This window comes from Cynocephalus volans, chromosome 12, assembly GCF_027409185.1.
Source record: "Cynocephalus volans isolate mCynVol1 chromosome 12, mCynVol1.pri, whole genome shotgun sequence".
Lineage (NCBI taxonomy): Eukaryota > Metazoa > Chordata > Mammalia > Dermoptera > Cynocephalidae > Cynocephalus > Cynocephalus volans.
In genome coordinates, this window is record NC_084471.1 from 33,349,746 (window position 1) to 33,366,087 (window position 16,342).

At 38.4% G+C, this 16,342-nt stretch overlaps 1 protein-coding gene across 3 annotated transcripts in view; it reads left to right on the forward strand.

Moving 5' to 3' along the window:
- Window positions 1–6,499, forward strand: part of POC1B (POC1 centriolar protein B) — an 84,555-nt gene extending 78,056 nt beyond the window's left edge. For all 3 annotated transcript variants that reach the window (XM_063074925.1, XM_063074923.1, XM_063074924.1), the window contains 2 exons: window positions 613–831; window positions 5,037–6,499. In XM_063074925.1, coding sequence (XP_062930995.1) covers window positions 613–831; window positions 5,037–5,141 — 324 coding nt within the window. In that variant the 3' untranslated portion in view covers window positions 5,142–6,499. The remainder of the gene's footprint in view (window positions 1–612; window positions 832–5,036) is intronic.
- The last annotated feature ends 9,843 nt before the right edge of the window (window positions 6,500–16,342 follow it).

Sequence of the window (16,342 nt, forward strand, 5' to 3'; positions counted from 1 at the left end):
TTTTACCTTTTGGCTGTTGTGAATAATACTGCTATGAACATTGGTGTCCAAGTATCTGTATGACTCCCAGCTTTCAGTACTTTTGGATATGTACTTAGGAATGGAATTACTGGATCATATGGTAATTCTACATTTAGAGGAGCTGTCTAATTGCTTCCCACAGCAGCTATACCATTTCACGTTTCTACTAGCAATGCACAAGGGTTCCAATTTCTCCACATCCCTGCCAACACTTGTTATTTTCCATTTTTAAAAAATATTAGTCATCCTAATGAATGTGAATATTTGTTTTTTAACTATTTGTTTTAGTTTAACTAAGAATTAAACTACATTTAACAATCTTTTTAATGGTGGAATACCTGATCCCTCAGACAGATGAATGCAAAGTGTATTTCATTGAAAAGAAAATCAAGGAAAATTGTGAATTTTCTCTATTTTCTGTCAGCTTTGTTTTCTTATTATAATTGTAATTTCCATAATTTGTTAAAATTGAGGATAGATAATTAAATGTTAAGTCTGGGCTTTTTAGAAGAGGAACATTTAAAACTTTTATATATATCATTTTAAAGTTTAGAAAATATAACTTTTTCTATCTTTTCGATGGTGTTAAAGACAACAGAAACCACTAGTAGAACTCTACCAGACAAGGGTGAAGAGACCTGTGGATGTTTCTTGAACCCTTCCTTAATGTCACCGGAATGTTCACCAACAACCATGAAAAAAAACGCAGAAGACATGAGTGACCACCCCTCCGAGAGTCAAAGAAGCATACCGCTCGCTGTGACTGATGCTTTAGAGCATATTATGGAACAGCTCAATGTTTTGACACAGGTGGGTTGGCATGCTTTGCACTTGGGGGTAAGATATACAAAACAATCCTGGTTATAGCAGGTTTCAGAACTAGTGAAGCAAGGGGAAAATTTTCCAGCAAGGTAAACTGACGGTGTCAATCAATATGGCAAGGCACACTTGGCTGACCTGCTCTAAGCAAGATCTGTGAAGATAAGCTCAGAGCCCATGTACATGTATGGGTATATATGTACACACACACGCACACATACAGAGTGCTATCTCTGGCATCGGGGTCCAGAAGGGAGCAGTATGGGTATGAAGAACAGCAGTGGCACTCCATGCTACAAATGTATTTGATTCTAGGCAGTAATGTTTTGCCCTTAGAATTTGTGATGCAGTGTGTTCAGATTAGGCTAGTTATAAAGAAATATCTAGGGCCATAAGAAAAATATATTGGGAGTAACCATTCCTGGTTTATATGAAATACTGCCAATGTTTATAGTTTTGCACTCTATAACTTCCCTTATTCCAAGGCCTCTTACACTGATGCAGTGTTCTTCCAGAGGTGATAGTTTTGCATTCTCATTTTAGAATATTACCCAGTCCTTTGAGGCCAATTTACCTTTGCAAAGAAGGAATGTAGTGGCTTAAATAATGTCCCGAAAGTCTTCCAAATCATGGTCAGGAGCTATACATGTAATTTAAGGGAAGTAGTATATCAAAACAAATATACCAAAGGTTTCTCTCCCAGCTCTGCTGATTCAGTGTTTCCTTTGAAGAAGTCTTCTGTTGTTCCTTTTTGATGTTGGAATGAGGATACTAATATTTGTCAGAATGGACATCGTCACAAGTTATGCAGAAGGAGAGGCTAATGTGAACTGGAGAGACGTCAATCACTTGTCCAGAATAAATATTTCAATTTGAAATATCTCTTGCACAGAAATCACCTTACTCAGTTCTCAGCTGTGCATTGTGATCATCGAGGCAGCTAAAACACATGCACAAGTCCAGTACTCACCTCCAGGGGGTCCACTCTCATTGGTCTGGAATCATCTTTTAAGCCCCTCTTATGATTCTGTTTTGCAGCCAGTGTTTAGAACCACTAATTAAGTGAATTTTTTATCCTGTTGATACCATCTCAGGGCCTCTGCAGTTAAGAGTATGTGGTTTGGGGGTCCTGACAGATTGTGAGAAGTAGCCATATGAGAACTTGAAATCATCATAGGATTTGCTCAATGAAAATCATATTAAAATCACCCATTTCACTTCGTAATATTGTGCTGGAGGTGACTTCGTATTTATCAGACATTTTTCTTTTTTAGAGGCTGTTGACGTCTCAGCTTCATGCCAGATTTAGTTTTAGTTGGCTTGTTTCCCATATTGCCATGACTTCCTCCCTACACTGTCATCTTTTAGTTTCAGGTCCTCATTAGGATCTCTTCCAAATGAATCTTTCCATTCCCCACTCTTTCAGCTTCCTGACCTGTTTCTCCTCCTTTTTACCTGATTCAAGGTTAAATAAATCACTTCAAGCTTATGAATTCCTCTGTAGATTTTTATTTTTAATTTTGAAGGGCTGGATTCCTTTTACATCTTAAAGAGGTTAAAAGCAGGCACAATGCACTTGCAAAAGGGGAGCAGTGAATCTGCAGGCAAGTAGCAAGTAAAGAAAACATGTTTTGATTCACTTGAATTACAGATGACTTAACATCACCTAAGTTTCCTAACTAAGGGTGTTTATAATGATCTCTACTGAACTATAATTAGAAATAAAATGAAAATAAATAAAAAATAAAAGAAATAAATTAAAATGAATTTACATTTTAAATGGAGATAACCAGAGTTAAAGGTCTGATAATATATGTGTCAACAATGTTAGCATGTGGAACTGTGATAATGTATATAAAGTATCTGGCAAAATGCTTGGCACATGATAGGTACTCAACAAATGGTAGAAAGTGTTTCAGTGTCACTATTATTTTTAATTAGTCATAATCTATAGTATGGAATGTGAAAGCAAAAGCTATTAAATAATGATATTTTAAAAATTGGTTACCTTCAGAGGATGATAGAGAATCAATTCATTGTCTTGAAACTTGTTGATTAAAATAATCAAGTGTTTATCCTGCCATATCCCAACTAATAAATTTTTAAATGATAGAATTAAAATATCATTATGTACAATGCCCCAAAATTAAAAGAGAAACAACCAAACATTATCATCGTGCCCTCTAATGAAAGAATAAGCCATCACCTGTAGTCTTACCAAGGAATCTAACCTAATCAAGCCTTTGGATACAGCTGCCAATTTACAGACTATACAGAGGATGGAAAAACAGGCTGAAGTGTACCCTGAGTGTGCAATCCCTAAAATCCAGACTGGTAGAAATTCTATAGGTCAAATGGCCTGAGCCTGTCAACAGGAAAATTGTAAAGAAAAGAAAGGGAGAGGCTGGGCATCTGTAGATTAAAAGAGACTTTAAGTGACACATCAAGTCTTGAAAATGGGAAAGAAAAAATTATTATAGTGTCTAGAGATGTCCACCTGAGAAATAAAATCATAAACACAAGAAAGAGGTTATTATAAAGGGTCATGGCTGTTACGGAGTGAGGGCAGGGAAGGGGATTGTAGTAGAACCTGTAAGGTAATGGGAGGCGGCTGGTAGAGTTCTAGTTCTTGACACGGGTGATGGTTACAAGGGTGTTTTTCTTATGAGAATTCATTACATGACATATGTGCTTTATGTGGCTTCCTGAATGATCTGTGTTTCATAATATTTTTTAAAAAGATGGAAAAGAGAGCAGGCGAAGTAGTCAATATCACAAAAAATGAGATTTCCCAAAGTTGATGTATATATGTATGTATGTATGTATTCTATCTAGCTACTGCGAGGCTAAGGCTAAGGCTAATGTCGTGAATCCTACTCACAGCACCAATTGTCTAGCTCTTAATCCTGTTCATGACACCAAGTGTAAAGCTAGGCGACCATGCTAGTTGTTGTGGCTCTTTTACCTGCCGGTAATCCTGCGCCGCCTGGGCCTATCGCTGAGCTAGGGCTGCCCCAGACCCCTCAAGCCCATTCACAGACTGGATCACAAACCTTTCACAGGCCAGGCTGGGTCACCAGACCCCTTCACGCAGGTCTGTAAGCTAGGTAACCGGCCACATGGTCCTTGGAAGCTACAGGTCTGGAAAAAACATGGCCGTGCAGGGCAAGTGCTGGAGGCAGTAAACACCAGGCAAAGTGGTGCAGTAGGGGCACACTTACTCCACCCACACACACACAATGTTTATGGAACCGCCCCTATCTGGCCCTAAGGTGAGGGGAGCCTGATCGAATCATCCTATTTTCCCAACATATTCTAACTCCTCCGGCTAATAAATGAGTATGCAATCATTTATTAGCCAAAGGAGTTAGAATAGCTGAGATTTATCAAGTCCTGTGCTCCCAGCACTAGCTTAAGTGTTTTACATGGAATATTTCATTCAATCATCCTAACAACCCTATGAGGTACTATTATCATCTTCTGGGTGAGGGAACTGGTAGCAAAATTATGATATATATATATATATATTTTTGTGTGTGTGTGTGACCAGTAAGGGGATCGCAACCCTTGGCTTGGTGTCGCCCGCACTGCGCTCAGCCAGTGAGCGCACCGGCCATTCCTATATAGGATCCGAACCCAAGGCGGGAGCGTTGCTGCGCTCCCAAGCACTGCACTCTCCCGAGTGCGCCACGGGGCCTGCCCCCAAATTATGATATTTTAAATCCAGCTGTCCGGGTGTTATAGGTATGGTTCTCTATGGATTGGATTGTGACAGAATGACCAGTGATGACGTTTCAGTAGCATCTGGGCTGGACATGTGGCATTTCACCCCCATCTGCACTCCCCACACTACTGAGTAGTTTATGGCACCATTGGAATGAATGCCATGTGTGATCCGTCCTTGATGCTTCAGAGGAGCAGACATAAGAGCTGTCTACAGAGGCCTGATCTTTTACACCTTTTTCTTCGAATGCATCAGTTTTTCTCTTTTCTTCAAACTGCTTGATAGTGCTTTGCCCTTCAGTAATACCCAGAGCATTTCTGTGCTGGGGCTCATTTCTGAGCCAACTTCTTGGCAAAAGGGTGGGCTTCCCAGTTCTAAATCCTTTCTAAAAAGGATTTCCCATGTAGAGATGATCATTGTTCTCAGCACCACGTTACCAGGCAATTGATTATTTTGTCCTCCTTTTTTGCAGACGGTTTCCATCTTAGAGCAACGACTGACTTTGACTGAGGATAAACTGAAAGACTGCCTTGAAAATCAGCAAAAGCTTTTCAGTGCTGTCCAACAGAAAAGTTGAATAGAAAAGTATGAACAGAGGCATGATAAATGAACACATGTCCGTATACTCAGGAAGGTAGTACAAGATGCTCCACGCAACACAAACATGGGCTAATTACTGTGGCATTTCTTCAGGGGTGAGCAACAGAACAAAAGGCAGAAAAGGCATATTTAAGGACTAATTTAAACACACAAATCAATATCAAGGACTAATTTAAATCACTATCATTTATGACTGTAGTAATAAAATGATAAGCATTCAAGTGACTCTATAATTTTCCCCCATATTATTTTAATGTCAGTTTTCATTTATAGTCCAAATCCAGCCAGGAAAGTAACCAAATTTCTGGATTTCATTGTTAAATCATTTCAGATTAACCATGCTCAGGCAATTCCTTAAAGTAATTAACGTATTTCTTTAGCGAACACATCCTTGGGATGAAATAATTTACTTACCTCTAAAATAACATTCTGTATACAACAGCAGGAATTATTGATGTGACTCATATTTCTTGTACTTCAAAAATAATTTACATTTTTTATTAATGGCTTGAAAAGATGATCTAATAAAAATTCTCAGACCACAGAATTTTCACAGCCAGAATACCCCTATGTTAATTAGCAATAGCACTTAATAGGGAGTGGGTTTTTATTTAATTTATGGTGTACATCGTTTAGCCTTTGGCCCTCCTGAAGGACAATGAAGAGTTAGAAGCATGTGAAGCGCCCGTATCTTTCCTATCACAGATGAATGCACTGAGTGATTTGGGTTGTATCTGAACCCATGGTCATGGTTCACAGAAATTATGTTAGTGTGATTTCAGTATACTAAAGAGCCAGAATAATGCGACAACAACATTTAAAAATACACACGCTTCAGACATATTGCTGTTTAGGGTGATTTTGACAGCTAAATAATAAGTACTTAAAAAAAAATTTGTATTGTCTTCCTATTTTTTTTAATGAATTGTTATTTGAAACAAAATCAAAATGAGCCAGGTATTCTAAAAGATCTTGGTTACAAATTAAGAATTTTGTTTTGCCTTAAACAAAATTGAGATTAAAGCAAAGAAAAGCAGGTAAATTAATTTTAGCTTGCTTTTTATTAACCTATATAATAACAAAGGTAGGAGAAAGCAGTCCATACTTACGGTGTCTGTAAGCAACATGGGGAAAATGCATCTACGTTTTGGAAAAGTGAAAAATCTTGTTTATTTAGGAGTCTATATTTAGCAATTTCTTTCAAAGCAATTTCAATTGCATCTATGAGGTCAGTTTTTAAAAATCATCTCATTGTGTGTTGAAAGTGCCTTTTTGTATCAGACTAAGTGTGAACTTCTAGACATTTTAAGAGCTTACAGAGGGAGACTAAGTGGCATTGTATTTTTATAACCTTGTTGAGAAGAATAAGAAATGAAATGTCATACCAATTTTTATTTTTTATGCTTCAAACAATAAAGACATTTTTCTTTAAAAAAATAATTGTTCCTTTCCTTTTTATATGACTAAAACCTGGAAATACTAAACTTCTTATCACTTAGCTCAATCTTTAATGTGATTGACGGTCTCCTGGAGAGCTTGTCAAAACAGTTTCCAGGATTTATGATTCACTAGGTTGGGTGGGCCCGATAGTTTGCATCTCTCACAAGCTCAGAGGTGATGCTGATTCTCTTGGCCTGAGGCCCACACATTAGGAACCACTGATCTAGCTTCAGCCACCTCTTACACCTGCATACTTTTGCAGTCATCACAGAACTTTATAAATGATATAAAATTAGTGATATAAATGAAAAAGCCTTGAAGCTTTTTCAAGAGAGTCATTTTATAATTCCCCTCTTTTTAACCTTTTTTTTTTTTAGCTTTTGAGGAATCTCTTTGTTCTTCATGAGATTCCAGCCTCTCTCTTTTCTAACTTGAATATCCAACTGCCTGATCAAAGTCCTTACTTGGAAGTCTACTAGGGCATCTCTAAATATGGTCCAAACCAGTTCTGCTGTCCTCTCTCACAAGGCCACTGTCACCAGCAGCTCCTCTTCTAGTCTTCCCCGTCTCAGTAACATGGCAAATTGCCTTCCAGTTGCTCAAGCTGAAGCTTAGAGTGCTCCCTGACTCCTGTCACACCCCGCAGTTCGTTCAGCCAGCAAATGTTGTCAAAATGTATGAAACACCTGACTACTTCTCACCACCTCCATCTCCCACCAAGGCCCAAGCCACCATCATCTTGCCTGGACAACTACACGTGCCTGCTCATTGGTCTCCCTGCTGTCACCCTTGCCCAGCAGGCCAGAATGGCTCTTGAAAAGCCTGAATCAACGCATGTGGCTCTTCAGCTCAAAACCCTTCAGGGCTTCCCTTCTCATTCAGAGTAAAACTGAAGTCTTGACAGTATCTGATCTGTACCCCCACCCCCAACACCTCCTCTTTGATCTCCCTTCTCCTGCACCTTGGGTCACCCTCACTCATAGCCCTCTGGCCACAGAGGCCTCTTTGCCTCCCTTTGGAGAAGCAAATTGCTCCCATCTGAGAGCATGTACCTGCCATTTCCTCTGCCTGGAACACTCTATGCTCTACCCTCAGGCACTGATGCCTCACAAACTTCAGCCTCTGCTCACTCCTTGACTTTTCAGAGGTGCCCTCCCTGACTGCCCTGTTTGAAATAGCAACCCTCCATACTCTCCCTGTCCTCCTGACCAGGCTTCCTTTTCTCCAATGCACTTAGTACCATCTCACATATGTGTTGATTCACTCATACATCTCCCCTTTAAGAGCAAGTTCCAGGAGGGCAAGAACTCTGCTGTCAGTCATTGATGGGTCTCTAGAACTGAGAATAGTACCCACTTTATAATAGGCACACAGCATGTGTTTTGTGAATATATGAAAACAATTACTAAGTTGCAGACTTTTTCCTCCACTACCCCTGAAGTGGCTTCTCAACCATGACTAAGGTTGAGACAACTCATATTCTTTAGCAGAGTGCCTCAGCAGCCTATTTCAAGAAACCAAATTTCAGGTGAGTGGCTGAAGAGGACTGAGTCTTTAGGATTTCTGTGATTGAGGGGAAGAAAAGCCATATTAATATTGTCAGTATTTGATACTACCACATCCACCAACCTCCATCCTCACCGTAGAGACCTGCAGTTCCCACTGCAGGAGGATTCCACAGCCCCGGAAAGCTCAGAGCCAATTGTGGGGAGCTGCTTAGAACACATGCACTGCATTGCTTCAAAACAGAAGCACCCCCCACCCTCATGACCCAAGCTGATGCAGTACTGCACCATCTTGAAGCCAGAGCCACTGCGGGAGCATGCTCTGCCCTAGGGCCAGTAGCCATTGTGCTTCCCTAGTCTTAAACCTCAGCCTTCTTCCCAGTGCACTCACAGGAGAAGCTATAATGCCCTGATCATAGCAGTTGAACCCTAGACCCAGGAGTGGCTGTTACCTCAATCCTGAATGTCTAGGAAGCCAATCCCAGGCCTGCTGAACAGACAGTCCTCCATGTCTCTGGCCAGAGACCAGACAGGAAGACCCCTTCCCCACTTCACCAATAGGTTGAGTTCTGTGCACCCGAGCTCCCAACCTGGAGAAACAGCTCACAGATCCCTACCTTAATGAACATACCCTAGGGCCAGTGGAACTAAAGGGCATTCATGCCCTCGTGGAGAAGCAGCCGGGTAGTCTTTCCCTCAACAGGACCAACTAGTGGCCTCACCCACAGCCTAAGAAACAGCTGGAAGGGCCCCCTCTCTACTGCCCCATCTAGCAGCCTTACCCACTGCCTAAGAAGCAGCTGTCTGGGCCTCCTCCCTAGCCCCTGTCTAGTGGCCTTGCCCAGCCCCCAACAAGTGGCTCAGCAGCCCCATTGCTGGCAGACCTGCTCCCAAACCAATGGGGGAAGCACAGCCTTGCACCCCAGTTGACAAACCTTACTTACAAAGACACACATAGACTGGAAGTGAAGGGATGGAAAAAGATATGCCACACAAAAGGAAAACAAAAGTGAGAAGGAGTAGCTATGCTTACATCAGATAAAATAGACTTTAAATCAAAATCTGTACTAAGAGATGAGGAAGGACATTACAAAATGATAAAGGGATCAGTACAGCAAGAGGATATAACAATTGTAAATATATATGCACCCAACACTGGAGCACTCCGTTATAAAAAAACAAATATTATCAGATCTGAAGGGAGAGATAGATGCCAACACAATAATAGCTGGGGACTTTAACACCCACTATCAACATTGGACAGATCATCAAAACAGAAAATCAACAAAGAAATATTGGATTTAAATGGCACCATAAACCAGATGGACCTAAGAGACATTTACAAAACATTTCATACAACAGCTGCAGAATACACATCTTTTCATCAGCATGGAACACTCCCCAGGATTATGCTGGGCCACAAAAATAGTCTCAACAAGTTCAAAAAAATTGAAACCAGAGGAGCCACTGGCAAGGGGGCAGTGAGGAAGCTGAAAAAAAGAAAAAAAAAAAAAAAGAAAATGAAATCATATCAAGTACCTTTTCTGACCATAATAGAATAAAACTAGAAATTAATAATAAGAGGAATTTCCAAAACTACTACATGCCAAAATTAAACAACATACTTCTGAATGACCAATGGGTCAAAGAAGAGGTTAAGAAGGAAATAAAAAAAATTATTGAAACAAATGAAGACAGAAACAGAACATACCAAAACCTATGTTATACAGCTAAAGTAGTATTAAGAGGAAAGTTTATAGCAATAAATGCCTACATAAAAAAAAAACAGCAGAAAGATCGCAAATAAATAAGCTAACAATACACCTCAAGGAACCAGAAAAGCAAGAACAAATCAAACCCAAAGTAAATGGAAGAAAAGAAATAATAAAAATCAGAGCAGAAATAAAAGAAATCGAGACTGAAAATACAATACAAAAGATCAACCAAATGAAAAGTTGAGTTTTTTGAAAAGATAAAACTGACAAATCATTAGCCAAACTAACCGAGAAAGAGAGAGAGAGAGACCCCAGTAAATAAAATCAGAAATGCAAAAGGAGACATTGTAAGTGATACTTCTGAAATACGATAGATCATTAGAGACTGTTATGAACAACTATATGCCAAAAAATTTGAAAACCTTGAGGAAATGGATAAATTCCTGGACACATATGACCTACCAAGACTGAACCAAGCAGAAACAGAAAACCTGAATAGACCGATAACAAGTAATAAGATTGAATCAGTGATGAAAAGTCTCCCAACAAAGAAAAGCCCCAGACCAGATGGCTTTATTGCTGAATTCTACCAAACATTTAAGGAACTAATACTTCTTAAACTATTTCAAAAAACTAAAATGGACAGAATTCTTTCAAAACCAGCATTATCCAGATCCTGAAACCAAGCAAGGACAGAAAAAAAGAAGGAAACTACAAGGCAATAGCCCTGATAAACATAGATGCAAAAATACTCAATGAAATACTAGCAAACGTAATCCAACAGCACATCAAAAAGAGTATACGCCATGATCAAGTAGGATTTATCCCAGAGATGTAAAGATGATTCATCATACGCAAATCAATAAACATAATACTTCATATCAACAGAATGAAAGAAAAAAACATATCATCTCAGTAGACACAGAAAAAGCATTTGATAAAATTTAATGTCCCTTCATGATAAAAATTCTTTTCTACACCTAACCTAAAAACTAGGTGTTGAAGGAAACTATCCTAATACAATAAAGACAAGATGGATTAAAGACTCAACTGTAAGACCCAAAACTATAAAACTTCTAGAAGAAAACACAGAGGACACACACTTCAGGACATGGGACTGGGCAAAGATTTATGAATGAGACTTCTAAAGCACAGGCAACAAAAGCAAAAGTAAACAAATGGGATTGTATCAAACTAAAAATCTTCTACACAGCTAAGGAAACAATCATCAGAGTGAAAAGACAATCTGCAGAATGGAAGAAAATACTTGCAAACTATGCATCTGACAAGGGATTAATATCCAAAATGTACAAGGAACTCAAAAAACTTAGTACGTAATCAAATAATCTGATTTTAAAATGGGCAAATGAGCTGAATAGACATTTCTCAAAAGAAGACATACAATGACCAACAGGTATATAAAAAATGCTCAACATCACTAATCAACAGAGAAATGCAAGTCAAAACCACACAAAAAAATCATCTCAGCCCAGTTAGAATGGCTATTATCAAAAAAACAAAATTATAAACAGTGGTGAGGTTGTGGGGAAAGGGAAACTCTAATATAATGTTGTACTAGAGTACTAAATTAGTACAGCCACTATAGAAAACAGTATGGAGTTTTCTCAAAAAACTACAGATAGAACTACCATATGATCCAGCAGTCCCACTACTGGGTATATATATATCCAAAGGAAAGAAAAGCAAGTCAGAAAGGTAACTGCACTCCCATGTTTATCATAGCTCTATTCACAATAGCCAACATTTGGAACCAACCTAAATGTCCATCAACACATGATTGGATAAAGAAATATGGTATATATGCATAATGAAATACTACTCAGCCATAAAGAAGAATGAAAGTCTGCCATTTGCAGCAACATGGAGGAGCTTGGAGAAAATTATGCCAAGTGAAATAAGCCAGGCACAAAAAGAGAAAAACCACATGTCCTCACTCGTATGTGGAAGCTAAAGAAGTTGATCCCATAGAAGTAGAGAGTAGAATAGTGGTTACTAGAGACTAGTAGGGGAGGGAGAACACAGAAGGAGGGAGGGGAAGAGAGTGGTCGATGGGTACAAAACTGTAAAGAGAAAGGAAGAATAAGATCTAGGGTTCTGTAGTAATATAGGGAGACAACTGTCAACACCAAATTACTGTATAACTTCAAGTAGCTGGTTGAGAAGACGTTGAGTGTTCCCAACACAAAGAGGTGACAACTGTTTGAGGTGATGGATATGCTAAGTACCTGATATGATCATTGCACACTGTATAAGTGCATCCAAATATTAAATTGTACACCATAAATATATACAATTAGCATGGATCAATTAAGGAGAAAGAAAAAGAAAAAAAAATACAACACATTGCTCTTTGCTCCACTTAAAGTCAAAAGCAGTTAAAACTAGGGTGAGTGGGCAGGAAGAAATAACAGGTAAAAATTTAGATGCTTTATATTTGGGGCTGAGTGGGTATTCCTATGACCTGCTGTTTATTGTGTGGCTCAGTAGATACATGCACAGTCTTTGATGCCAGAAAGACTTGGGTGCAAGTTCTGGCTATGCTACTCTCTAGCAGTATGACCTTTAGGGAAGTTATTCACAAAGTTTAGTTTCCTTAACCATAAATGGTGAAAATAAAAATGTGAACTAGGTGAAATGATTAGCACAGTATCTGTCACAGAGTAAATATCAATAAACAGTAGCTATTACTGCTATATATAGCTATATTGCTATATTGCTATATATTTATTTCTCTGGACTGCACATCCAAATAACATGATTTCAACTATAACTGTAGAAAAGATACAGGGACTAATATTAAGTGGTAGTGAATGAAGGCATGGTATTTAATCCAAAGTTAATGTTGCATTTTAAAAAATTCAACAAAAAGAATAATTATATAAAAGAAATTAGCCTTCTATACACAGAAAACCTCAAGGGTCTGGCCAAACGCTGGTCACTGAGCAACTCCTGAGGAATTCAGCCTGAGAATACTAATGCCATAATTACGCTAAAGAAAAGTAAAGCAAAAACGACAAGTGGGGAAAGGGCCTGGAACCAAGTTAAGTTTCACTGAGAAAAAGACTTGCCTGGAACTCATACTACCCTTGCCCTTTGACCATTTGGAGAACAGGTATTATTTGTTTCCTGCCTTTTCTCCAAAGACAAGATACTCCAAATCCTCGCTTAACATTTCATTCATGTGTACAGCAAACTCGGAGGCTGTTATTCCCATGACGAAGCCTATGCATCTAAGAGGATTGGAAGATAAACCATCTGTCCCTGGATAGAAATATTTGGCTGCTAAGAGAAAGAAAAGATTCTAATATTTGGAAGTTATTGACAAATAATCTTGATGAATCCATGAACAAATTTAATAACAAAAACAGATGGGTCTATTGTAGATTTTTATGTGAAATTATACCACCAGTACACTATATGCTTCATTTTTCCTGATGGCTTAAACAACTTTTTGCCTTATCGAGTCACGAGGTTTTAGACTTCATGCACCAGAGGATTTATGAATGTGCAATGAATCTAGGAACACAGTGTAATTGCCACATTGCCCTCCATAAGCTCCAACTGTGACTCAGCCAGGTAACACAATTGCAGCCTGTGCTTACTAGGAAAATAGGTCAATGGCTGGCCAAGAGGCAAAGATTAGTAAGGAGGGGAAGGGGCAGAGGTGTGTGCACAGCTACTTCTTTCTTTGCAAAGTACATTAGTTGCATTTTCTTTTGGGTCAAATCTCAAACGTGTTTCTACTAAAAATGAAGATTCCGATTTGAGATTCTTCTCTTAATAAAGTAGCTTTCACAACAAAAGCAATAGGACAAATAACTTGATCATCTGAAAATTCTAAACTTATAAAGCAAAAAGTACATGAATAGAAAAAACTGGCAGAAATGCAACACATAATATAATTGGGAATATCACCATTTTAAAAGTAGAATTTAGTTAATGCACATACAAAATCACACAATATTAATAAGGCAGACTTAACATATGTGGAAACAACTACATGGAAGCACCTATAAGCACGTTTGCATTTTTACCCATGAGTAACAAACAAAGATTGACCATGTTCTGGACCACACGATATAAATATTAGTCAAAACCCCATATGCCATATAGCCAGAGAGCAAATTGTAAAATTAGAAATAATAAAATAAATGATCAATCACACAGAAAATATGAAAAAGAAAACTTAAATTCCACTAAATAATATTTGAGCCACAGGGGAAACCCCAAGTATAGTAGAGTATTTTAAAATAAAAATAGAAATGTGATATGTTAAATTAGATGGGATACTGCTAAAGCAATCAAAGTATGAATGAAGCATCTCCCTAAAAATGAAAAGAGTGATCAGAATAAGTGAAAGAAAATATAACAAAGTTAAAATAAGAGATGTAAAAAATAATTGGCTCTTTGAAAATTTTAAAATTAATCATTCATCCAAAGGAAAAAAACTTGTTTTATTTTGAAAGTAATTAAAAACATGGTTACCTTAGGATTTGGTCATTCAGGTTACCATCAAATATGTTTAAAGTAAGTGCTAGCCACAAATCAGAATGTAAAAATTTCAGAAACAAATCTAATGGAAATGTGATTTATGTTATTGTTTGTTTCAAGAGTTTTTAGTGGCCTTTGAATAGCAGCTACCTATCTACTTTTTATCTAGCCTTATGTTGACAGAAGATGGATATGTCAGGCTGCCATTCGTATAGCTGCTTTGGCACAAATCCTTATCCTTTACTGTCATACGTAACCCTTCTTCAGACTCCTGGTTTGCCATAAAAAGTAGGACAAATTTATAGAGCAGCACATTGGCACCTTGCAAACCCAGAAGCCTGTGAAGAGGAAATTCTTCATACAGTAGCATCTAAGATCCATCATTAAGAAAATTAATCACCTGTCTCCTTCCTTTGATCCTTTCATTGACGGTAAACCAAGACACGGCAGGATGAGAGGTACCCATTGATTTTTACATGCAAAAACTTTTGAAAAATACAAAGAAAAAGAAAAAAAAGTCAGCCTGTATCACTTTTAGATGAAGCACTCTTCTGCCTTACTTAAGAAATCACTACTGTTTGCCCAAGATATTCCTGTGACCAGGAGAAAGAGACACCCTCCATGGGGCAAGGGTTTGTGGAGCTTGGTGCTGTACATGGAAGACCAACAGTCCAAGATTGTGAAAAGAACTCCTGCTGAGATGGCTTCGGGATACTTTTGCATCTCTTTAATGCTAATGAAACACTGTTGCTACCTCAGGTTGTTTCCTCTACTTAATCCCCAGAGGAAATCCCTTTGCTTTTCACAGATAAAAAGTTAGTAGAACAAAGAGAAAATCAGGGGAAGCGCCTGGACCTTTCGCTATTGAATTTCACAGAAGCTTTTCTGATCCCCAAGGATAGCAGCCGAGGGCTATACTGTTTATTCCTACACCTGGATTGAATATCAAGGTCTGCAAGGAGATGAATCATTTAGAAACCTGACGTTCTTGCAGGGGGGTGGGTGTTGTTTTTTCAAAACTCTAATAACAACTCTGTCAAAGGCAAAAATCACATGAAAAGTTCAAAGTCGTGAAATCCCCCTTTTGCAGCGCTTTCAGCAAGCCAGAGTCAGAATCTCACAACCAGTGATGTTGATCATTCTTTCTTTGAAAAGGAGAGATTACAGATGCGACACTGAGAGCGGGAGGAAAAGAATTAACTGCTTGAGGAGGCAGTTCTTACTCAAGGGGGCACCTGTCTGAGACTTTTATCATTTTCCATTTTCATTTTTACCCTAAACTGAGTGATTAGGGCAAAAGATGCAGGACTTCGTTTTAAACCAGATGTGATCATGGAAAATACACATAAAAGAATTTGAGGCCTAGGTAGGAGGGTCCTGACTTAGTTGTTTCCGAAACAGTACACACCTATTCAAGGCAGCACATCAAAGCTCAGCTCACTCCCAGGGGCGTTTTGGAATCAGCAATGGGAAGTAATTAATACTGTCAATATAAAAAAACTAGAGATGATAAAATCCTAGACTATGTTTATTCACCATTAATATAAGCATTTGGTATTTTAGACTCATTGTGATAATTCAGTTGCTGTATAGCCAAAATGTCTTATAAGCAAGCTCTTCTCAGCCCCCTTCCATCCATTCTTTGCCCAGTGTTGATGAAGTTGACTGCCGGTTTAGCTGGAGTTATAAACTGACACTCGATAGACGTGTTTTGTTTAGCTTGTATAGTGTTTCGTTTTGTTTTGTTTTTCAAGTTAGATGCCAGTATTTAAAAATCAAACAATTTCAGTTGAAAATCTAGATTCCTGGCTTCTGTTGAAAAATGGGAAGACCCGGTATTATATTATATGTCATATATTATATATTATATTCTATTGGGCATCTGATTATATATGGAAGCAACCTTCAGTTCACCTGGCCTGCTTGTCTCTGTGACCCCAACCTGCTATGTTAAATCAGCACCTGAATAGTGTGACTTGTGTGTCTCAAAGGCACAGCTCTCATGA